The following is a 26,286-nucleotide window of genomic DNA, read 5'->3' on the forward strand; positions in this document are numbered from 1 at the left end:
CATTGGGAAATCAGGTGTAATTCTAATAGGTCTGCATTTATATGTTACTTGGCCTTTTCCCTTTGCAACTCTTAATAGTCTTTCTTTATGCTAGTGTTTTCATTATTATGTGGCAAGAGACTTTGTTTTTGATCCAGTATATTTGGTATTCTGTAATCTTCTTGTATCTTCATAGGGATATCTTTCTTATTTATTTATTTATTAAAAATTTCTACCTCCTCCCCTCCTCCCATTTCCCTCCCACTCCCCACACTCCACCTCGCCCTCCCTTTCCAGTCCTAAGAGCAGTTAGGGTTCCCTGCCCTGTGGGAAGTTCAAGATCCTCCCCCCTCCATCCAGGTCTAGGAAGGTGAGCATCCAAACAGACTAGGATCCCACAAAGTCAGTCCATGCAGTAGAATAAAAACCCAGTGCCATTGTCCTTGTCTTCTCAGTCAGCCCTCATTGTCAACCACATTCAGAGAGTCCGGTTTGATCACATGCTCCCTCAGTCCCAGTCCAGCTGGCCTTGGTGAGCTCCCATTAGATCAGTCCCACCATATCCTCAAACCCAGCCTTACAGAAAACACTAGAAGGAAAATCACAAACCAAGAAGTCAACAACACCCATAATAACACAAGCATCTGACAGCCCTCCACCAGCACAACTCAAAGAAGGGAAACACACAAACACTACCACCAGAAACAATAACCGGAGTTAGGAACCACTGGTCATTAATATCACTTAATATTAATGGACTCAATTCACCTATAAAAAGGCACAGGTTAAGAGGATGGATACGAAATCAGGATCCAACATTCTGCTGTTTACAAGAAACACACCTCAAACTCAAAGACAGACACTACCTCAGAGTAAAGTGTTGGGAAAACGTTTTCCAATCAAATGGACCTAAGAAACAAGCTGGTGTGGCTATACTAATGTCAAACAAAATTGATTTCAAACTAAAATCAATCAGAAGAGATGGAGATGGACACTTTATACTTATAACAGAAACAATTTATCAGGAAGAAGTCTCAAGCCTGAATATCTATGCCCTTAATATAAAAGTACTCACATATGTAAAAAAGAACATTACTAGAACTCAAAGCATACATCAAACCCCACACTCTAATAGTGAATGATTTCAACACTCCTCACCAATGGACAGGTCAACCAGACAGAAACTTAACAGAGAAATAAGCGAACTAACAGATGTAATGAACCAAATGAACTTAACAGACACCTATAGAATATTCCACCCAAACAGAAAAGAATATACCTTCTTCTCAGCCTCTCATGGAGCCTTCTCAAAAATTTATCACATAATTGGTAACAAAGCAAACATCCATAGATAAAAAGAAATTGTAGTAACCACCTGTGTAGTATCGGATCACCATGGAATAAAGTTAAAATTCAACAAAAATTCTAACCCCAGAAAGCCTACAAACTCATGGAAATTGAACAGTCAACTACTGAACCACCTCTGGGTCAAGGAAGAAAGAAATTAAAGTCTTCCTTGAATTCAATGAAAATAAAGACACATCATATCCAAACCTATGGGACACTATGAAAGCAGTGCTAAGAGGAAAGTTCATAGCACTAAGTGCCCACATAAAGAAAACAGAGAAAGCACACATTAGAGACTTAATAGTACACCTGAAAGCTATAGAAAAAAATGAAGCAGATTATCCCAGGAGGAGTAGAAGACTGGAAATAATCAAGCTGAGGGTTGAAATCAACAAAAAAGAAACACAGAAAACAATCCAAAGAATCAATGAAACAAAAAGCTGGTTCCTGGAGAAAATCAAGATTGACAAAACCCTATCCAAACTAATCAAACGGCAGAGAGAGAACATGAAAATTAACAAGATCAGAAATGAAAAGGGGGGCATAACCACAGACACAGAGGAAATTCAGAGAATCATTAGACCTTACTACAAAAGCCTGTATACCACAAAATTGGAAAATGTGAAAGAAATGGATACTTTTTAGATAAATACCATATACCAAAATTAAATCAAGACCAGGTGAACAGTTTAAATAGACCTGTAAGTTGCAAGGAATTAGAAACTGTCATCAGAAACCTCCCTACCAAAAAAAGCCCTGGACCAGATGGTTTCAATACAGAATTTTACCAGAACTCTTAATTAGGCAGAAAAAAATGTAAAGTCAAATATACATTTTTACCCCATAGAAAATTTACAATAATAAGAAAATCATTAGATATATTAATATTCATTTGTTCTTATATCTTCAAGTTATCTAGAATATATTGAGAACTGCACTGTAATATTAATATTTTTACTACCTAATTGGGATAACTGTCCATCATTTTGAAATATGATATTATGTAAATAATTATATTAAATAATCAATTACAATTTTATGTTCATCATTAAATTATTTCCCATGTATTTATTTGTTCAACTGTTTTTTCTTTACTGATTCTTTTCTTATTTGGAAAGATGATTCATTTATTCTTTGCACAGACTAGCTTTATTCGATAAGGTCACAGCTACTTGATAAACAAATAAAATGATTCTCAGTGGATTTGGTTCATTGAATTATTCAAATAATATCAAATGAAATTAGATGTATTGGAAGTAATTTCCTTCTAATGTATAAACTTTCTCAATTGTACCATAAAGTACTCTATAATAATATAGGCTAAAGATTCACCTACATGTATGTGCTATAAGAGGGCAGATCTGAGCTGAGAGTAATAGTGCATGCCTTTATCATGTCTTGGAAAAAAAATAAGAAAAGGTCATATCTGAAATTTTCCCTATAAAAATTGCTTATAAATTGTAGCTATAAAATTATATTACATTACAAGTCTGTTTATTCAAACAACAAGTAACACAAAAGTTAAATCAAAAAATCAAATAGGTATTTGTTTTTAACACAATAAAAGATACTGCCATTTGAAAGTAACACTTGCTATATGGAATTTATTTCTTGTTGTAATCACTTGAGACATAAAAATTACCAAAGTATGTCTGAAAAAGTGGTCAAAATTGACATGTACAAAATTACAAGACTATACCTGTCAAATAATGATAAGGAAAGAGAAGTTTGGGGACGAATGGGTAGTAATTAGGAATCCGTGGTGATATTTTTTGTGTTTTAACAAATAATGCTTGCCTGAAGATCAGAAAGCAGAGTTCAGTCACTAGAGCCACAAGGGGTGGTGATGGCTCACACATTTAATCCCAGGACTTGGTAGTCCCATGCTTTTTTATTTACAAATATAATTTATTACTCAAATTACCCTGTTTCCTCCATCCCTAGATGACAATACTTTTACAATCTTAAAAGAATATTTTACTGATATAATATTTCAACTAATCTTACTTGAACATCAATGAGGCAGCTCTGTGGGAAATTTCTGTGGTGTGCAACGCTGGAACCTGACCATTATTAGCATATGAAGAAGGAAAAAAGTAGATCCCTCAAATTTGTCCTCCCCACTACACTGATCTGCTAAGGCCTCCAAATCTTCTAACCACGTTAGAGATACATAAACAGAAATGTTTTTGCTTTTTAAAAATAAATCTCATTGCCATTAAATTATCTGGTATCTCATTTCCATTCAATTATCTGGCATCCCTTAGAAGTCAGTACTTCAAGATGAAGTGAGCTTCTATTCATCTATTTCAGTTTCACATGGTTGATAGGTATTTTTCTGCTGCAATGTATAAAATGAGATGTTCAACATCTAGTGATTCATTGTTTAGTTAAATATAGGGCTCTATTAATCAATATGTGAACCCACTTATTGTCTGTGAATATGTGTTGTAGTTCATGGTTTTGTTTTCCATATTTTCACATATTTCCTTAAATTGTTGTCTAGCCTGCCTTGGATGTCAGTAATTACTTAGGGCTACAATTGAGCTCCTGATTCACATATGTGATGCTCCTGAGTACAAGTCCAAGGATAGAACTTGTACCACTAAAGCGTCCTGTCTTGTCAAATGTTTTAACAATCTTAGATATTAAAATGTTTAATACAGAAGAACAACATTAAACACTTAAATTGTGGCTGTGGTTTGTATTGTGTGTATCCAAATCAGGATTTTTATCTGTCTGGTAGAGGTATTATAAAAATAGGGTAACAAACAAGAACCCTGTATCTCATAACATAGCTTGATGTGCTATGTATAAGTGTATATTATTTTTAGTTCCATGCTTTTAATCCCAGCACTAGGGAGATGGAAACTGGAAGGAGTATGGATGGGTGAAGAAAGGAATATGGGGTGGGAGGAGACAGGAACTCAGATGTAGTCTGAGGATGTTGTCAGAGGATACGATTGCTCTTTTGGTCTAAGGATTCAGTAGAAGTGAAAGGTCTCTCTAGTGGCTGACTGCTCTGCTTCTTTGATCTTTCAGGCAAGCTTTATTTGTTAAAACACAAACAAAATGTCACTTCAGAAACCTGTATTCATTGATTCTGTTACGAATGGAGATGCTGTGAGGAGCTTCGTGGAGTCCTAGCATGCTATGTCCTGGCTAAGAATTTGTATTTTGTCCATGTCCAAAGACTTAAGGAAGATGAAACTAAACAGTAATAAGTATTAGAGCGTACCAGGGAAATGGCTCTGTCAAATTTTATAGAAGCCTACAGCCGCAAGTTTGTGTCAGTCTGAGGAGAATTTTAAGTTGAACTTCTGGATAATGCTGTCTTGCGTGGCTTTGGAAATGGCGTTATGAGATGGTGAAAGACATTTGGAGGTCAGGTTAGAATGTTGTCATTAGATATCAAGAGCCTCTCGCGAGATTATATGTTGATAATTTAGTTCACAACTGGTGGTGTGACTTGAGGGAGGTGCTGGACACTTTAGGGGGAGACCCATATTTGGAAGATATGCATTGTTGCTGAGTGCATTTCTTTGGGGCTAAATCTTGCCCTTGCCTCCTTGGATTTATTCTTTGCTTCTTGTTTGCAACAAGGTAAAGGAAACTTTGTTCCACACATTCCCACTTTTGTGATATTCTATCCAAGGTCAATGGGTTAGATAGTCATGGAATAAATATTTATACAGCATATATCATTTGCTATACAACTAATTTATTTTATTTAAGAATTATTTAGTTTATTGTATGTGCATGCATGTTTTACCTGCATGTACGTATATGTACCAGCTTATCTGGTCCTTGGGTATGTACGGCTTGTTGTTTAATTTTCGGCATTACATTTGCCCATTGAAAGTCAGAAGAAGGCTACCCTGAAACTGGAGTTACAAATGGTTCCAGGAATTTAACTCAGTTCTTTTGAAAGAGCAACTAGTGCTCTTAACCAATGAGTATCTCTTTACTACTTCCATAATTCCTATTTCATGGGTAAATCATCAATGTGTGTTTGCTAGTCTAATATATATTTAAATGAACTTTAATTAACTGGAACTTTGTGGAATTGTGTGATTTTTTATATACTATGTTCTTAGATGTAGAAAAATACTTAAGTTTATGAATAGTAATAAAAAGACTATTCCAAAAATGATTCCTGCTGTCTTTGGAGCTTTTTCAACTCTGTCAATTTAGGTTATGGGACAGCATTGGTCATCACTGACTGATCTTCTCATGGTAGCCCCTTCTACTGAACTCACTTTCTTTATACTTCTTTGCAGTTATTGGTATTATCAAGACATCTATTTTTGGTATACACTGAATATTATATATATTTTGTGTTAAGTTGGGAGTGTAGACCCCAGCCCTTCGCATCTATCCTAGCCCCCAGGTCTGAGAGTTGTATTGGTCTGGACTCCAAATCCCAGCATGCCAGGTCCTGACCCTGCGGCCTACCGGTTTCCCTTTGGGGCCACCTGAGAGTGCAGAAATCCCATTAAACCTGGATATTTCTTAATTTGGCTTGTTTTGATTTGGCTTATTGGGATTTTGCGTTGGCAGAGAGCTTGCATTAGAAAAAATTCCTAACACCTAATAAATCCCATTGTTACCAAAATACATATCACGAAATAGTAGCATAATTTTACGTTACAGGGACTCATTCACTGTTAATTCACAAAATGAAACAAATCACAAATATAATCACAGTACATTATAATTTGTAGGTCTACAACCCAGCCATTAGCCTTTGCTTCTATATTCGTTAGGAAAAACCATTGCACAAATTCTGCAAATCATTTACTAGAAGCTTCATGTAGCTTTCATGCCACAGTAGAGCCTATGCCACATCTGGCTGTCTTCGAGCTGACTGATAGGGCAATGGTGTCAAACACTTTTCCTCTTACCATCCATCACCAATATTGTATATGGAGTGCAAATCTGGGAAAATGTAATTTTATCTATAAATGTCCTACATGCTATCCTGGGAGGGAAGTGTGAATTAATTAACATCTGAAAGTGTAACACAAATAATAAAAACCCAGAGACTGAAATTAAGGTTCAACCAGAAAACCAGAAAAGCAAAACAGCCAAGTCACTAGAGAAGTCTTATCTTTACTAAGGATGGAAGACCACAAACTAAAAACAAGCTAAGCCTTTCTTTCCTCCCATTTTATATTCCCTCTAGTGCTGGGATCGAAGGCGTGTGACTCCCTATGACTGGAATTAAAGGTGTGAGCCACTACCAACTAGATTTGTTTCTGCATAGATTTTGTGTAGCCCAGGGTGGTCTTGAACTCCAAGAGATCCCTTTGACTCTCTCTCCCAAATCCTGGGATTAAAGGTGTTTGTCATCATTGCCTGACCTCTAGTGGCTTTAGCTTTTCCTCTGTTCTTAAGGCAAGATTTATTTATCAAAACAAAAATAATGTACCACCACACGAAAGAGATGGGAAACACTGATCTTTGTATTTATCTTTCAGCTATAACCTTGTACTATAATTCCTCCGAGCACTATAAATTTAAATCACATGTTACTAGAGAGATTTGAATTTGCAATGCTATGACGATACTTTGTTAAGGATGGAAAACACAGGGTGCAAACTGAATTAGTCCCTATTCTAGGACGAGCACATTCTACAAGTATCATAAGGAAATCAGAATATCAGTCCATGGCAAGTATAGAGACTCATTCTGTTGCTTAGGAGTTTATAGATACTAGACGTGTGCTTGCCCTGGACTTGGAGAAGGACTATAATCTTGTTATTTTGGAATATGACTGTAAGTCTTCCAAAGCTATGGAAGAGAGTTTTCAGAAGAGAAGAGTAGTCATTAGACTACATTCTGTCTTCTGGGGCACTGTAGATGGCTGGAATACATAAAGATATAGTGAAAGTAGGAGGGTGATAGGTAGCTTGGGGACTGTGATAGCTAACGCTGGGTGTCACCTTGTTACAGATGGGAAGAGGAATGCCTCTACAGTGAAGGAATGCCTCCATCAGACTGACATGTGTGCATGTTGGTGGGTCATTTAATGATTGCCCACATTGTAGTATACCATTCCTAGGCACATACACCTGTGCAGTATATAGGAAAGATACCAGAGCAAGTGATGGGAAGCAAGCCACTCAGTAGCCTTGCTCCAGGTCTGTTTCAGTTTTTGCCTCAAGGCTCCTGCTTGAGATTTTTTGCCTTGATTTTCCTCAGTGATGTACAGCAACCTGTAAGCTTTCCATGGTCAGAACATGACACAGGTGTTGGAATCGGTCCATGTTTTATCACGGAACAGAAAGCAAACTCTGACAGGTATATAATGTAGAGCTTTTACGTTTAAAGACAGAATATTCAGTTCAAAACTGAGTTCAAAGCGTTAAAGACTTTTAAACAGTAAAGTGATATGCAGCGTTTGCTTCCGACAGCCAGCCAGGCAGAGGTGTGGAGAAAAATACGGAGGGATAATGAAGTGAGTGACGAGTTGACTGTTACCCAGTGCCCCGAACAATAATGAGGAAAGGAACAAAGGCAGTGATCTCATGCAGTCCTTTAAGGCTGTCAGGCTTCAACCTATCCTAGCGAGGCCATCCATTTCTTTGAGAATTTTCAACCGTGGGAGTTATGAGCCTTAGAGTTTTGTATTACCCAGCAGGGACAGGTTCTTAATGGAGAGGTCAAAGAGTGAAGAGCAGAGAAAATGCTCTGTCAAAATCAACTCGTCTGTGGGCAAATGACAGCATGATGCCTTCCAGTAGAATCGAAGCGGAACAAGACAGGCAGATTACAAATTTAAGTAGGGGATAAGGAGGCTGACTGCTGTGTAGCCAGGACAGCGCTTAGGACAGCATGAGGGGACGGTGTCAGACATAAGTAGCTCTGATTAAGCAAAGTGCCTTGCAGATTATAACACCAAGAGGCAAAGTGACAGCATCTACCAAGCAGAAACAGATCATGAAATAGAAGTTTGGCTGTTGATAGTGGCATGGTGAAGACTAAAAGGTTATTATTCAACCTACATTTCAGGATAAATTCACTTTATACTAAGTATTGTGAAATGCTTTTGGTTAAAGACACATGTTTTTTGTCTATCTCATTCCTTCGCTACTGATTACTCTGTCTTTCAATAGTCAGGAATTGCTTAAATGAGCAAAATAAAAAAACCTGGAAATTAGAATGGGGAGGGTGCACAAAGAATGCTCTAAAGAATGAGAGACCTATCTACTTTAATTTATGTGATCATATAGTTCAAAATTTAAAAATCATTGTATATTGTGATTGTATATATTATACTAAAAAAGTAAACTTTACTTGAATCCATCACTTCATCTCCCACCAGGTGTCTTAATACTTAGTGAGATGTCTCTGCTGTGTGTCTACGTTGACCGGGTCCTTCCAAAGAAATAGTTTAGCAGATAAGACTAATCTACTGCTGATTTTGTAATGGGGCTGCAAGTTCTTTGGCCTTTATTTTGTCAGCAAATATTTCTGATTCCAAGGATCAGGCCCTGTGCTAGGTGCTGAAGATCAGTAAGTAATAAGACAGATGTGCTGCTGTTATCTGCACAAGAATAACGGGGTCTTATTTTTGACTCAAATAATTCAGAAGTGCCTTGTTTTACCTAGAGTCTACACATATATTCACTTTTCCCTCTTTTTTCATACAATATTAATTAAATTGTGTACAAAAATTATTGAACATCCATGACCTTTATATATTTTCATTTTCTTGATTGTTCCTATCTGTAATATTATTACCATTGTAATTATAATATCTTGATAAAATGTGTAGCATAAAATTTGTCTTATAATAAGCTAATTCTATACAAATGAAAGTCAGGAATCTGTATCTAAAACAGCTAAAAACTGCTTCAGAAATTTTCTGCTGCAGATTTGAGTCCTATGTAAAAGATAAGAAAAAAAATCACTTTTGTTCCACAGTTTGTTTTTTTTTTACTTTTTACTAAGAATCATAAAGTACCCCAAACAGAAAAAAGATGCTTAATAAAAAATCTGATTAAAACATGGCAATGAATTATGATTTTCTAGACTGTCCTGGTTTATGTTTTTTAATTTTTAAGAATGCCTATCAGACGTTTAAAATACTTTAGATATGGTCAATGAATTGTATTATTGCTCCAACAAAATCTTTGTTCTACATAGATATTTGCATAAACAAAGTAATTTACAATATATTTTGAACAACAGTCATAATTAAAAGCTTTATAGAAAATCAAATTGCTGAAATACTGATTCTGATCTTTATCTGAATCGCATTACAAGTAAGGCAAAGTTAATGGGTCAGAAGAATGTTTGCCCAAAGAAGGAATATGAATAACACGTTTGAAAGAATGAGCAGAAATTAAGCAAAATATATCAGAGGAAACATTTAAGGGGAAAGGCATTTCGGTGATAGAAAGCAGGGGCAGCAGTGTGTGGTGACTGTATGTTGTGTACATGCAAGTGCGTGTGTCCATATGATATGTATGTGTAGATATATAGGCTTGCTTGAACAAAGGCAAGATGCATTTGGAGACTTATTAGGGGATTAAGTGCTTATTACATGGTCCTTAGACGGCTCTATTAGAATGAGTGAATAAGTAGAATGAGTATATTTCTAGAGAAGATGATGTTAAGAGGGTTCTGGAGTTGCCAGCTGTGACCTACAGTCTAGTTCTATCTTGCACTGGTGAATAATTAGCCCATAGTTCATTCACATCTTCTCTAATACACTTGATTATTTTTACAATTACATGTTGTTTTATATAATACTTTGTTTCCACACCCATTTTACAAGTTGTGCTTCTTAGTTTTTATGTCAACTTGATGCAAGGTAGGGCTATTTGGGGAAAAGTAATCAAAACTGAGGAAATGCCTTCATTGGATTGCCATGCAGACATGTCAGTAGGGTATTTTCTGGATTTATGTTTGACATGGGAAGGAGCAGCCCATTGTGTATGGTGCCACCACTGGGGAGTTGTTCTTGGGATGGATGAGAAATCAGGATGAGCAAATCATGGGGAGGAAGCCAGTCAGCAGCATACCCCAATGACTCCTGAATCATTTCCTGCATCCAAAATCCTGGTCTACTGAACAACTGCCCTGATCTGCATCAGTTATTGATGCAGATCAATATTGAGTGTTCTGTCAAACTTGCAAGGTAAAATAAATCTGTTCATCCACTTGTTGTTTTTGGTGTTTTATCACCCCAACAGAAAGCCTAACTAAAACATTCGGGAAATTGGTTAGACCCAAAGACCCATGTCCTTTCCAACAGGCAAGTGTGCTGTCTTCTTTGCTTCTTTCCTTCTTTGATGGAATGATTGTAAAAGGATCAAGATGACAAAGTGACCTAGTTATAAGGAGACCTACACTACAATTAAATGTATAGCTAAAAATGGTGTTTCCTCTAACACACACACACACACACACACACACACACACACACACACACACACATATGCAATAATAACAAAATCAAAACCACTAAGTTTTTTCTGTTCATCAAGCCTGAAATTCATCTACTTTATTTTGTAGGCCACATCCCAGATATCTGTTAGTTATATGACTATTCATAAACCAGTTTACTGTCCAGTCTGTGAGCCCATATTTGTGAATTGGAGGCTGGGAGATATTTCGTACAGTTGTTATCAGGAATGATTGAGTTCCTGTATATAAAGCTCAAAATAAGTACAAAATGTGGTTCTTTGTACTAATTGAGACTACCTTCATGATGAGCACAATTTTTTCTCACTAAAGAAATATCTGTAAACATGGCATTAAAAATTGTTCAAGACATGATTCATATTATTTGATGTTATCCATAATATATTTATACTCTATGTGCCCTTAATAACTGAATTGTGAGATTCAAGCAGTAGTATATAATTAATTAGATCAACTATTGTAAAGGCAGATTCCTTCAAGTCTTCCTGTCATTCATGTCATGTATGACAGATAATATTTCTGCAACTTTAAATGACCTATATTATAACACACATAAAAATAAACCACTCATTTTACAGAGAAAAGTTTTATACAAATTTCCCCGGAAAGAATGCAGAACCTAGACTTTTGTGCTATGAAGTCACAGATACTTAATCTCTAAGCACATTATACGTTAGTAGATATAGAGCGCCAAGACAGTAGCCATTTAAAACATTCACTCTATATTACGAATGTACTAAAATCAACTCTGTTTTTAAATTATCATCAGAAAGAATGGGGAATAAACACTTCCTTGACAAGTTACTCATACTTTAAAAGATTAAATGAATTAAAAGAAAAACACAGAAATGAAATAGGAGACATGAAATAATAAATGAAAAATAAACAAAACTGCTAGAGATTGGAGTGAATGTTCTCATAGAAGTAGAAATTTACTATTTCAGTGAAATGAAGCCAGGACTATTTTTTCCTTTGGATGTTATATATTCAAATTCAAGACCTCATACTTACATGAAAAATGCCCTTAATCACTAAGCTATCCCACTAGTTCCTACTCCTTTTTCTGTTTTTAAAAGTATAAGATAATAAAACATATGTATCAAACTAAATATAAATTATAAAATATATTTTATCAGTCATTATATTATATGAATAATTGTATCGCCTATATTACTATATATTATTTTACATTATTTTGTATATTAATATCTCATTATCATATAAAATACATGTTAATCATGCGTAACATTATATAATTTGTTATTAATATACTATTTTAATATTGTAAAATAATATTTTATTAATTCATTACTGTATATCATTTATAAAATAAAATAGACATAAAATAAATTTTTATTTGTTTCCTATTAGAAAATTCTGAAAATATTATGCTTTTATGGTATTCCAGGTTTGAGTATACCAAACAGTAATAAGCATATTGTTTCAAATGTGGAAAATTTCACATCTGACCTCATATAATTAGTCTCAGTGGAAGTGCAGGTGCACAAATAGTAAAGTGTTAATACATTAAAGCCATATTTCTAAGGTTTATATGAAACAAAAATGAATTGTCTACTAAAACTGCTGTCTCATTCCTAAAATATCTCACTAAGTTAATTTAAATATGCACAAACTAATACAATTTCTGAATCTGAAATACTTCTGTTCCTAAGCATTTTGAACTATGGTTGTTCAACATGTATAAGACTGTGATAGAATTATTTTTTTAGTTGAATCATTTTAACACTATCATTATTTTCATGATTATTGTTTACACAATGGGGAAAAAACTGGCAATTTATATCATATTTTTCAAAGTATATTTTGTTTTACCTGCTGTGAAATAGGAAGATCAGAATCTATATTTAATATAAATAATACTAAAAATAGCACACACAACAGTAAATTTTTATACTTAATATACACCATTCATCATTTCTTTTTGTATTTAGAAATCAAATACAGAAAGCTTACTTGAAAACTGAATAGCAAATCCAGATTTGCTGATATAAAAGTCCGTATCAAACTGGATAGTCACCACATTGAGCGTGCTATGAATCCCATCAGGAATCAGAGATCCACTAACTTCTTTCAGCAGCATCTCATTTTCTGGTGGACCATCCCAAACTCGGAGTATATCATGTGATGCCTCTGTATCGAAGGCAAGAAACTGTAGGCTGTCGGAGAACCATATGACTTTGATTATTTTAAGGAAGGCAGAGAATCATGTTAACAACAGACTAGAACAAACACATATTGTTGCTTTGCTGTCTGCAACTCTTCTTTTTTAAAGAATAAATTGTATGAAGTATGTATTATTTTAAAGAGATTTTTGAACAGAAAAAATGTACTTCCTAAGAATGGCACTAACTACATTATTTGATCATTATTGCAAATTAAAGAAATATAAATGCTCACTACTTTCAATTTTCATCAATTGCAACTGTGGTTACAAAAGCAGATACTCATAAAGGACATCTTACTTGCCATTTGCTTTGAAAAATGCATTACTAATACTTTGTCTAACTGACATAATGACCTTATGGAGTAGAATTAATTTTGATCTCAATTTTATAGATACAGTAAATGGAGTTTATATAGATGAAATATTGTTGAATGAGTGGCTGAGTCATGCATTTAATTTAGTGGATTGACTGCACAGTACATACTTTTACCATTGGATCAAATTGAAACTATTTTGCTGTATGTTTAATCCATACAAAATTATCAATTACTTTTGGTAGCATTGTGAATCTTAGCTAGACAATGTATATGGTTTATGTTTGATATATGATCTGTCACAGATTTTAATTTTGTTCACATATTAATTCCAAAAATTATTTCTTAATAAAAATATTCCAGAGTCTTACTAAAGTTAAATTTTAGGTGTAATAATTATAATATTTAATTAAAACTATGTATGACTTATTTTAAAGATCTACAAGGTAAGGACAAATCCACTATATCCTATTCTAAGTTCTTTGCATTGCCTTACGAAAGAAATGCAAAAGTTCCTAGTTCATTCAGTGGAGTCCACCACCTTGAAACCTGTCTGAATTTCATTTACATCAACTAACACATTTTCCATGCTAATTTAAAACCATCAGTACTTTTAATACTGTTGTGAGTTCTAATGAAGTACCTAGCTCGAGTGTCAAGGACAAGTGGCTCAGTTATTAATTTATACCCAGTCAAAATCCTAAAAGCAACGCTGCTGTGGGAGTTCCCGAAATCCTGCAGAAACCTGATCTGTAGATTTGGGAGCCCATGGCTTGGAATTTCTCAGACTACTAGAACGTGGCAGTGTGTGAATTTCCTATCAAAACTCAGGAGGAAAGAGAAAGCAAACATAGTTAGAGGATCAGAAAGCAGACTCTTCAGGAATGTGCCAAGACCAGGGAAGGCAGTAACTGTCGAGTCCCACGTGTTTGTTTCTTCTTCACATTAGTGGGGTAGCACAGCATTGTATAGTTATGAAAATGACAGTTCTAGCACCTTAAGTCATTGAGAACTGAAGGCGCATAGATCATAAGAAACATCACAAACATTTCCAACCTCAGTTGGAATTATATCCATGAAAACTTCTTGTCCAGTTATCCCAGCCGTCTAGGAGGTAGAAACACATGCTCGTGATTTTTTTTTTTAATTTTAATCACATGCACAACTTGTTTTCCTTTATGAAGAAGGTTAAGTGTGTGGAAAATTAATGATACTGATCAATACTTATATAGTTGCTGATCAGGAAAATCCTAAATAATTTGAAGAAAGTGAAATGCATTTACCTTACAATGTTTCCTGGATCCACCTCAATCATCCACATGCAGCGAAGGTTGTTATCATATGGAAAGGGATAGCCAGGGGACAGGATCCTTCCTGATGATTCTCCTTTGAAACGACCCCCACATTCAGCTGGTGACACAGAGCAACATTTCAAGTTTCTTACCAAACTCTTCAAGTCAACGTACAAATTACATAAGTGTGTGCGTGTTCAGGTTAAGAAAGATAAAGATTCACCCTCAATCTGCTTGAAAGTAAATATTTATATAAACACCCTTAAAATTTTAATCAAAACAAGACTATACATATAATAAGATAACATACTGTCTCTCCGATCACATAAAAGATTGAAAGCAAACCAAACTGTGGAATAAACAAAAGGACACATTCGATGTCTGTGAACTTGGCTCCCAAACATTTCCAGATGTGTTGTTAAAAACCGCTCGTGTTAAGAGGAAGGCAGATGGCAAGTACTCAGTGCTCGGGAATGGCCAGCTGAATAATTCATCCAGCACCCCACCTCTGCGGAAAACTCACTCCCTCAGGCAGCCTAAGTTCAATTGTCCGTTAATTCCTCTCCAACCGTTCTAAACCTCTTCCCTCCAGCCTTAAAAGTCAAAGTGGCATTTTTATTAGATTCTTTACTTCAGTGAAATGTAGCATAGTTTTGATTAAAGATGGCCTTTAATGAATGAAAATGTTGGCACTGTTATACTGTCTGATTAATATTTTCTCTTTTGAAGGACTCATTCTCTGTTTTGTACTGTTTAACACTGCTGGGAGCTCTGAAGTGATGCTGAATGCACAAGGCAACAATTTTTGAAGACTTTTCTAGACTGAAGAGAAGGGCAAGGACCCTAGGAACTACTGTTCTTTACAATTACACTGAGATGCATGTCCCTGCAGAGACAAGGAAACCCTTCTCAATGCATTGTATATTTATTATTTCTACAAACAAGTCTTCTCTAAAACTAAATAAATACAAAAACATATTTACTTAAAATTTTGAGGAAGTTCTTATATTTATTTTTGGTCATTTTTTTTAAAGGAATGAGGTGGAGATGGAAGAATAAAAATGTACGGTTTGTACCATGGAAAGACATCCTAAATTAAACCAACTTTGTGTGTGACGTGAGAACAAATTCTGGAGGCTGATGTGGGCAGATCTCTGTGAGTTTGAAGCTAGACTGGTCTACTAAGTAAGTTCCAGGACAGCCAGGCTGTTACACGGAGAAACCCTGTCTTGAAAAATCAAACCCAAACCAAACCAAACTAAAAATAAAATAAAATAAAAATTTAAGACTAAATGATATATGACCCATGGAAAATTTTCACAGTGGGACGTTTTGCTTACTATCTTTTCATTGTGGCTAAGTCTAGAGTTATATAAAGTTTTTCTTCTAATTGTGCCTCATTCTTCTTCTAGCCATATAGCCAATAACATAAAGCCAACAAAATCTGATTAGAAGTCAGATTTGTAAAGCTTTTTAAAGTACTACTTTTGAAAGTAGTATAAGAGTGTTTGTTTTAAAAAATTTTAATAAATCTTTGTAATTATTGTAATAATTACCTTGCATTATTTTTATTTCAGTAGTTGACATTTTCTCTCACATAATTTGAGTCGCTTGAATGCCTCCTTTTCCCTGACAAATCTATTCCATTTACCTTGGTTACTTTCTCTTATTTAAATTGTATGTTACAGAAGTTGAAATTAGTTTCTATTCATCATTATTAATATTACTAAAATAAAACAGCCTAAATGAAAAAGTTTTATCTCTGGTGAAGCAGACACAAGTGAGGAAGGCGGCTTACAGGCTCCTTTCTGGTTTGTTCTACTGGTTTTAATACATAGGACCAGATGTGGTACCACCATAATTAATAATTATGTGGAGATTCTCATTTCAACCCTCAGTCATGAATAAAATTCCCCCTCTTTATGTCACAGGCTAGTCTGATAAAAGCAGATCTTCAAATAAGTTTCTATCTTTCCAGGTTAATTCTGATTTGTGTCAAGTCTGGAAGAGCTAACCAGCACAGTTACTAGAACATTTGTCTGGTTTTTAAAATATAACAGTTTTGGATAACCAAATCAATAAGTAGTCAGACATAATGTACAATAAGTTGGGGACATTTCTTTCCTGTCTTTTTGATTTATCTCTCTGATAGGCGTATATTACTTTGAAAACAGCATTGACATTATTTATCTATTAAGATAAATGATGTTTAAATAGTTTGTTTGTTTTGTACACCATAGTGAATCTTGAATTTAAATGCACTTTTCTACAGTTTGAATTTGTAAATACCACTATATGCTTTTGTCTAAAAGGTGCTAGCGTGGTATGACTTAACACTTGGGCCCTTACACTCAATGCACGTGTTTATCACTCTTAATCATATGGCTTTGGTTGTGAGCCTAGCCTTTAACAGTTGATCCCTCTTTCCAGCTCAGTCGGCCCATATTCTTAAGGCACATGTTTCCAAGAGAAATACAAAATTTGTTTGATTTAGCATACAAGTTTCAGAAAAAATAATTGCCTATATAATATGCAGATGATTGAGTAAAAAAAAAATCTTTGTGTTTTACAGATCCCCAAACATAGTCATAAAAATGTTTAAGGTTAATCAGAAAAAAATTATAATTTTAGATCAGGTGGTCGAGCTACTAGTCATCAATGAGGAGCATCATGGAAAGAGAATTTCATTGTCTGCTACCACATTCATGTTCAGCATAATTCATTCTGTGTTTCTCCTTTTATAGGTGTTTAACTTGATCATCGGTCGTTAAAAGTTTATTCTTTTGATGTTATCAAGTCGCAATACTGATTTAGATACTAACAGCACAATCAAAAATTTTCTGATCTCAGATCAATTATTTTTCTATTTGATCAAAAGCTTTTTTTAAGAAAATGTTTTCTTCTTTGCTTAATACATTCAAAAATATATGAATTTAGTTTTAAGAACAATATGAAAATCAATATTTCCTATGTTTGTATTGTTGCAACTGTTTGGTGATTTTTAATACCTTCTATGTTATTTTTTCTGAATATATCTCATATTTATATTGTCAGTGGGTCATTTTTCACAGCCCATGCAGGTGGTCTGATTATTTGTCTGATGCTCAATTTTCAGGACTTTGTTGCCTAATAATGATTATTGTGTCAGGCATTATTACTATAATCTACTCAAAATTCATATGCCATCTGACAAATAAAGCACTGTGATTATATCTAGTTTACATAAAACCTATTTGTCTCTTTGGGAGTCAATGTTTTAATAAACCATCAGAAGGTACAAAAGCACATCTAATGCATTGTGCTTTAAAAGGATTAAATGTGCATGGAGTTTTGTGCATTTAAATTAAACCTCAGTAAAGCTGTGTTTGAAAGGTAGACATCAATTTTATACACATTGGCAAAATACGGTCAGGAATGACTTGGGAATAACTGTTTCTCTTACCTTCTGTAGACTTAGGGTTTTCTCATGTTTTTCTGTTATTTCAAATGGAACTATTTGATCTTTGAACCATGAATCACGGGAACATCTATGGATATTTGTATACCCATACTCTCAGTCTTCTGTGCTAATTTATTATCTGCCTTATAATATTAATAAAATGACATCTAACAATTACAGAATAGCGATATGATGATCACTGTAGCTTCAGGTATGGGATTTATCTTATCTATGAATTTTACAGTCCTTTTCATACTGCAGTTTATTTTCTTGTTTATACATAAGAAATCTGATATATTTTCTAATATTTTCAAAGGGGTTTATACACATAAAAGATGTATTTGAAGCTACTGCAAATAATTTCTTGTTTTTATATTCACTTGGATTCAGGAATATGCAGATTTTTTAAAAAAATATAAAAAAACTGATCAAAGATATTCAATTAAATGCAAATGATGAAAAATTAACATTCTTGAAATGACTCAATTATTATTTTATCAAAAGCAGAAATAATATAACTTTACATAGACCCTAGCAAATCCCTGAAGCACATGCCTTTGTCTTATTAAGCAGAGAACTATTATACTTTTACTTTTCATAGGGGTGAATTTAAGTTTTTTAACTTTTTATGAGTTGTATGAGAAGAAGTTACCTAAAGCATGGGTATTCATATTATCCCACCAACAAACTCTATAAACATCTGAAAGAACATCCTACCAATGCAGGAAGGCAGAGGGTAGTCCCAGGCCCTCCTCTCCCCAGTCATGCACTTGAGAAGGCTGCTTCCGTGGAGAGTGTAGCCCGGATTGCATCCGTAGATGATGGTGCTGCCTGCAAAATGGCCCTGGTCACTGATCTTGTATCCGAACTGTGGAATGCCTGGGTCTTCACAATGTGAAAGTTCAAAACCTGGGAGAACAATACAGATTATGAAAAGGAAATATTCTGACACATAATTTGAGATTACAGAAATTGTTTATTTCATTTATCCCTTCAAATAGGATTACATTTCCTACTCGGACTACTCCTATCATGTCTAACATTATTAACATTAAATAAGTACAGAAAGCTTTTGCTGAAACATTTTTTATTTTTATTAGAATGTATTAGTTATAAAGTTTACATATCAGTGTAATGGCAAATACTATCAAGTTCCTGTTCTCTTTAAAATTGTTGTTGTTGTAGAATATTATTTAAAGATGTTTTAGATTTGTTTATGCGGTAGAACATTTATTTTAATGATATATTGCACTCTTTTATGTTGCATTTGTTTAATTCTGTTTAAAACTGTGATTTAAACACAAACCTGGTCTAATAAAGAGCTGAAAGACCAATTATGGGGCTTGAGAAAGGACAGGCAGGGCTGGCAGGCCAAGAGAATAAATAAAGGGAGAAATCTGGGAGAAGAGAATCAAGGAATAAAAAAAGGAAGGAGAGGAGTACGCTAGGGGCCAGTCACCCAGTCACACAGTTAGCCATGCAGTTGGAGGGAAAGTAAGATATACACAAGTAAGGAAAGGAAAAGCCTAGAGGCAAAAGGTAGACAGGATAATTTAAGAAAATCTGGCTAACAACAAGCCAAGGTTTAATAATAAAACTCTGTGGGATTTATTTTGAGCAGGGTGGTGTGCCCCCCAAGGAGTCAAAGGGTGAAAAACAACCAACAACTTGTTATTATTAATACTAGATTAATTAATTAATTAATAGGGATTAATGATGGCAGATAGTGGTGGCACACCCCTTGAATATCAGGACTTAGGAGGTGGTGGTGGGTAGATCTTAGTGAATTCAAGGCCAGCCTGGTCTACAAAGCAAATTGCAGGACAGCCAAACCTACACAGAGAAATCCTGTCAAAAATCTCAAAACCAGCAACAACAAAAATAACAACAACAAAATCCCCCCCCAAAAAAGACAAAGCAAAAATAAAAAACCCCAAACCCCAAAACAACAACAGCAACAACAACAAAAAACTTTAAAAAAACTAAAGGGTTAAAATCTGATTCCATGTGTTCACATATTTGCACACGTGATTCCCCAGTTGATGGGACTACTGAAGGAAGTTATGAAAGCTTAAGTAGACAAATGTGCTGGTGGAAGTGTGGTTTTGGTGATGGACTATGAGGATTTAAAGCCTTTCCTTGCTTCCTGTTTTAGAAACATAATCAGCCAGTTTATATGGCCTGCCCTCTTCCCTTCACCAACTAACTCTCGCTCTCTGGAACTATAAGCCAAAATAAAGTCTTTGGATCCTTAAATTACTTTTCCTCGTGGCATTTGGTCCCAGCCACAGGAAAGGCGTTAATATGATAAGAAACATACGTTTGCTTTCATCTTGGCACAAAGCATCCAGGATCCTGGGAACCAGCAGAGTCTGAGCAAGACCATGACAACCAGTGCTTTGCCCACTTCGACAGAGGTTCTATATTACCAGACTGGCAAATTTGATGCTTCCCATTGTAAGTTTGCCATATGATATCAGAGAAGGGAAATGCATAAATAAACCTTGGGAAAATTCTGATCTGTTCTTGGTATTTCCTATCTTTTCACATCCTGAATTCATGAATAGTCACTACCACCACCACCTAGCTTGCACGTTATATTAGCTATCAAAAACTGCTAAGTATGGGAGTTTAGAGTGCAGTCCAGGATTCTACATGCCTGCTATGATGTCCTTTTTAATTTTGTTTCTAATAAATCTCTCCACAGTTCCTTACTGTATCTGAATTCCTTCTCTGTGAAAAGTAAGAATGTGGAAACATGCTAGGCTTGTAATCTTGACTAGCTCAGATCTGCTTTCGCCCTCAACATAAAAGGAGACTGGTGACTCGTTGTCAAAGAACTGATCATGTGACTATGGTGTAAAAAATGTCACTAGCAACAGCTCCTCACATGCTAAGAGAAAGAGGCTGAGCTGAGGGCCTACGGAGTTACCACTGTACAAGGACACAATCAATCAGGCATATGCAATGGAATTTCCATCAAAATCTTATACAGAGGGGCACAGAGAGCGTCCTGGTGGATGAATACGTTCACATGCTGGAAGAATTATGGGGATAGCAACTACTACAGTTGTTGCTCCCTTCGAGACCTCACCAATGTGCTTTTATTTTCTTATTTATAACAATAAATGCCCTTGATAATAAATGAATCAGTAAATGTAAGCAAATATATTCCGAAGAACTTTAGCAATGTTGTAAATTATTGAGTCACAGGAAGGGATAATAGAAATTCCCTGTTGGTTCTTTTTATGGTTGTTTTTGGTTTGGGATTTTGTTTTTTCTTTCTCTTTTCTTTCTTTCTTTCTTTCTTTCTTTCTTTCTTTCTTTCTTTCTTTCATTCTTTTGTTGTTGCTTGTTTATTTTGCTTGTTTTTTGTTTTTCGACACAGGGTTTTTTTTGTTCTCTTTTGTTTTTGTTTTTGTTTTTATATAGCCTTGGCTCTACTGGAACAAGCTCTGTAGACTTGTGTGGCCTCCAAAGCAACAGATCTGCCTCTGACTCCCTAGTGCTGTGATTAAAGGTGTATGGCACCATTGCCTGGCAGAATTCCCTGTCTTAATACGAGTCAGAGAAGTAACATACAGTAGATCACCAGTGTCAAATCCTTAATTCACACTATTGAATTCTAGAGTGTCAGAACATACTTAATGCTTGTATGTTTACATACATAAATCTTGTATAGCACTGAGTGCTGAGTTACTCCTAACATTGATGTAGGTTCAGAAAATGGGATTACCACGGGGCCTTGTCTCTCCTAGGGGATTTCAATGGTTCTCTTCTTTTTCAAGCCAGAGGAGAGTTGTGCACATTTGAGTTCATACAGACACTTTTGTTTCTTTATTTTATTCTCTGTTGTCTTCTATTACTTATACTTTTTTTTCTACAGTCCCTACCCAGAACAAATCTTGGCACATATCAGATGTCCAATGATACCAATGAGTTAGGATTTAGAGAAAAAAATCTACAGGAAAGTAAATTAAAGTAATATTGATTGTTTCAAGAGTATATTTTGAGATAAATCTAAAAAATAAAAGCCTCAAGAATTCTTTCTAAAATTTAGCTTGTGGCAGCCTCATTCAGTTGAAAGTGTAAGCATCTTCAAGGAGAATGATAAAGGAGGAGAGCGATCACGACTCACATCATGGCAGTTGTAACAAAATTCACTGTATAGAGTCAAGTAAATGAGTATTTCAAATAAGACACTGCAGAAGTAAAAAAAAAAAAAAACACCTGTGTTTTCAGGCACACTTTGTTATTATCTGCATAGGTAATACAATATTTAAAGACTCTCTGATCAAAAATGGCCAAGCTTGCATTCTTCCTACCAGACTAGATTCTTCTGTCTGGGATTTAAACTGCAGCCCTTTTCCAGTTTCGTCATATAATTCTTTATAAATCAAACTGAAAACAAAGCTTTGTTTTCAAGATTTCTTCTCAAACTAATTTTTCCCTAATGTGCACATTCTGAAAGTGTGATGGGGGATTGCTGGTGATGAGAAGGAGTGGAGATGATCTTGCAAATGAAACTACTTTATAAAGCACTCCTTCACAGAGGGAGACGCAGGCAGACAATACTGAATAAGCTACAGAGTACAACATAATCTAGTTCAATTTGCAAGACTCATTGTTGCTCTGTCATAAATATTCAGAAGTGTCTTAAATTTTACAAAACAGCTCAGCTGCCAGTCTTTTCACTAAAAGCTCTAACACTTGAAACTGACGATTAAATAAAGACTTGAATGAAGCTTCAAATATTCACCATAGTTTGTAAAATTCAATACTGTGATGAAATAATAATTTATAGAGTTCAAACTCATAATTAGCATTGTCTAAATGCTCCAGATTTTCTGTATCACTTTAGCTGAGAACTCATCTCATGTCACCACTGAAGATATTTGTTTATTTCTGATTTATTTTAAGGTATTATTTGAAATCTATGACATTTTATCAAAATACATAACAAGTTTCATTGATACTATCATATTCTAATATTGTATTCATTTCTTTCAGGTCAGCATTCAAACCAATGCCATATTAACTGATTCTTATTAATAATAATAGCAGTTAAGAAATAAATATTACAAAATAAGTTTCCTATTTTATTTTCCCAAGTCTTTTCTTTTTAGTCTTTTCCCCCATGAAATCTTTTAATATGTTAATCAGGTTTTTCTCACAAATTTTTCCATATATCCATGTATCTTTGGTGTGGAAGTTCTTCTGTATATGTGTTGCTTTTATTGGTCAATGAATAAAGAATCTGCCTTGGCCTGTGATTGGGAAGAGGAGAGCAAGGCAGAGAAAACTAAGCTGAATGCGGCAGAAAGAAGGCGGAGTTGAGAGACACCATGGAGCTGCCAGAGCAGAAATACGCAAGCTACCAGCTAGAACCTTGCTGATAGGCCAAAACCTATAAAAAATATATAGAAATGGGTTAATTTAGGAGATAAGAGTGAGCTAGAAATATGCGTAAACTAATAAGCCAAGCAGTGTTGTAATTAATACAGTTTCTGTGAGTTTATTTCAGAGCTGAGCAGCCGGGAACAAACATACAGCCTCCAACAACATATCTTGGCAATTTAGTCCAATTTGTTTACATTTCTATATGCAAATCATAATAAAATCTACTTTAAACAGTTTTGTGAGTTTATTGTTTAGTATTGCTCTTTATAACTTGGTTCGTTCTGCATTTGCCCTTCATATTCATTTGAACTGGGACATATGTATTAGCATAAGAATTCCTGGGGAAGTGAGTGTCTCATGAAAAGAAATGACATCTAAAACCTGCTATTGAGAAGGAGCGGGCTCTTTTGCATATATACCGAAGCACAAATTTAATAGAGTGCTGGGCAAAAAGGGAACAGAACAGGCTTATTATAACCATTTATTTAATTTAATATACAAAGCCCTTTTGGCTGTGGTGGCCTGGAACAGCACTCTCTCTAGAGAAGACTACTTGGGCATTAGCAATGAACTTACACTGCTGTAGCCTCTGTAATTTTTACCTACACATTGTCTCAGTGTGTTTCCTAGGATCCTTTAGAAACCTTCCCTTTCATCTACTGTAGCTGAGGCTATGAACACCATTGTACCTGAAATAGTAACCATCAAATTACTACATAAAAGCTTCTTTAGTTTTGAAAGTAGATGATCAGGTAGTGACTGCATGCCTTAGAATAAAATGCAATTTGAAACTATATATAATGGATGGAGATAACCGACATTAATATTTACTATTATTATTTGTTTTGTTTCAGTTTTCTTTCTTTCCTTTTTTTTGAGGGAAGTGGGAAAACATGAGGTTGGGTAACTAGGCAGGTATGGCAAATCTGGGAGGAGTTGGTAGAGAAGTTGGTTGGAAAGAATATGTTCAAAACATGCAGTTATCCACCTGGATATTGGAAGTAGACAAGATTGCTAGTCAAAAATTGAGAGCCTTGGGGGTCGGGATGGGGTGGGGGTAAGGGGAGATGGGTAGAGAGAAGTGAGAAGGGGAGGATGGGGAGAGCTTGAGGGAATGGGATGGTTGGGATGGAGGAAGAGTGGATATGGGAGCAGAGAAGTATAGATCTTAATTAATGGGGCAGTTTTAGGGTTGGCAAGAGACTGGTCTCTAGAGGAATTCCAGGTGTCCAAGGAGATGTCCCCAGCTTGTTCCTTGAGCAGTTGAGGAGAGGGCACCTGAACTGGCCCTATCCTATAGCCACACTGATTAATATCTTGCATATCACTATAGAACCCTCATCTGGCAATGGATGGAGATAGAGACAGAGACCCACATTGGAGCACTGGACTGAGCTCCCAAGGTCCTTATGAGGAGCAGAAGGAGACAGAACATGAGCAAGGAAGTCAGGACCGGGAGGGGTGTGCCCACCCACTGTGATGGTGGGGCTGATCTGATGGGAACTCACCAAGGCCAGCTGGACTGGGACTGATGGAGCATGTGAACAAGCCGATCTCTCTGAATGTGGCTGACAAGGAGGGCTGACTCAGAAGCCAAGGACAAAGGCACTGGGTTTTGATTCTACTGCATGTACTGGCTTTGTGGGAACTTAGTCTATTTGGATGCTCATCTTCCTAGAACTGGATGGGGGCGGGCTTGGACTTCCCATAGGGTAGGGAACCCTGACTGCTCTCTGAACTAGAGAGGGAGAGGGAGGAGGATGGGGGAGGGGGAGGGGAGGAAAGTGGGAGGAGGGGAGGAGGTAAAAATTTTAATAATAATAATAATAATAATAATAATAATAGCCTGAAAAAATATAGGATGTGGTCCCTGAGACCTAGTTTTCATGATACGAGAAGGCACAATCCAGACTTGCAAATGAGGGAAGCAGAAAACAATCCCACCTCGCTATGATGCCTGTAAACCACAACAAGGAACAATAACCCAAAGGGTGAATCAATGACAAGCATACCTTGGTGGTAAGAAACATTTGTTTAGTTGGACTACATACTCACTCAAGAACGGGGGAATCATGCCTGGTAGTAGAAATCTAGCCAGTTACCCAGTTACAGTACAGTAGTTCGGCTACCCAGTGTAGCCGAAGATCTTGTAGAACCAACAACTATCACTTTACTAAACAGATTTAATCACTAACTGCATTCTGAATATTCGACCTTATACCTACAGATAAGTTTCGTCCTCACTTCTCATTAGGAAAACTTCATTTTACAACATCTGGAGGCCATCACAGAAAGTCAGAACCAATATAGAATGCAGAATTGTGGAGCCTAGTCCTAATGGTACGTCTACAAGCCTACCTTCCCTGCTCTTGGATAGGGAGAATCAACATAGTAAAAATGGCAATTCTACCAAAAGCAATCTATAGATTCAATGCAATTCCCATCAAAATCCCATCAAACTTCTTTACAGACCTTGAGAGAACAATAATCAAGTTTATATGGCAAAACAAAAAACCCAGGATAGCCAAAATAATCTTATACAATAAAGGAACCTCTGGAGGCATTACCATCCCTGACTTCAAACTCTATTACAGAGCTACAGTATTGAAAACAGCTTGGTATTGGCATAACAACAGAGAAGTCGACCTGTGGAATCGAATAGAAGACCCGGGTATTAACCCACAAACTTATGAACACCTGATTTTTGACAAGGGAGCTAAAGCTATACAATGGAAGAAAGATAGCATCTTTAACAAATGGTGCTGGCATAACTGGATGTCAACCTGTAGAAGAATGAAAATAGATCCATATCTATCACCATGCACAAAACTCAGGTCCAAATGGATAAAAGACATCAACATTAATCTGACCACTTTGAACCTGATAGAAGAGAAA

At 35.6% G+C, this 26,286-nt stretch overlaps 1 protein-coding gene across 1 annotated transcript in view; it reads right to left on the bottom strand.

Annotated features, from left to right (window-relative positions):
• Window positions 1-26,286, bottom strand: part of Csmd3 (CUB and Sushi multiple domains 3) — a 1,053,984-nt gene that overhangs the window by 271,729 nt on the left and 755,969 nt on the right. Inside the window, exons 25-27 of the mRNA XM_087898772.1 lie at window positions 18,709-18,900; window positions 14,544-14,670; window positions 12,736-12,938 (exon numbers count right to left, since the gene is read on the bottom strand). Of these exons, the coding sequence (XP_087754898.1) occupies window positions 12,736-12,938; window positions 14,544-14,670; window positions 18,709-18,900 (522 nt within the window). The remainder of the gene's footprint in view (window positions 1-12,735; window positions 12,939-14,543; window positions 14,671-18,708; window positions 18,901-26,286) is intronic.

Source organism: Myodes glareolus, chromosome 19 (genome assembly GCF_982192425.1).
Source record: "Myodes glareolus chromosome 19, mMyoGla1.1, whole genome shotgun sequence".
Lineage (NCBI taxonomy): Eukaryota > Metazoa > Chordata > Mammalia > Rodentia > Cricetidae > Myodes > Myodes glareolus.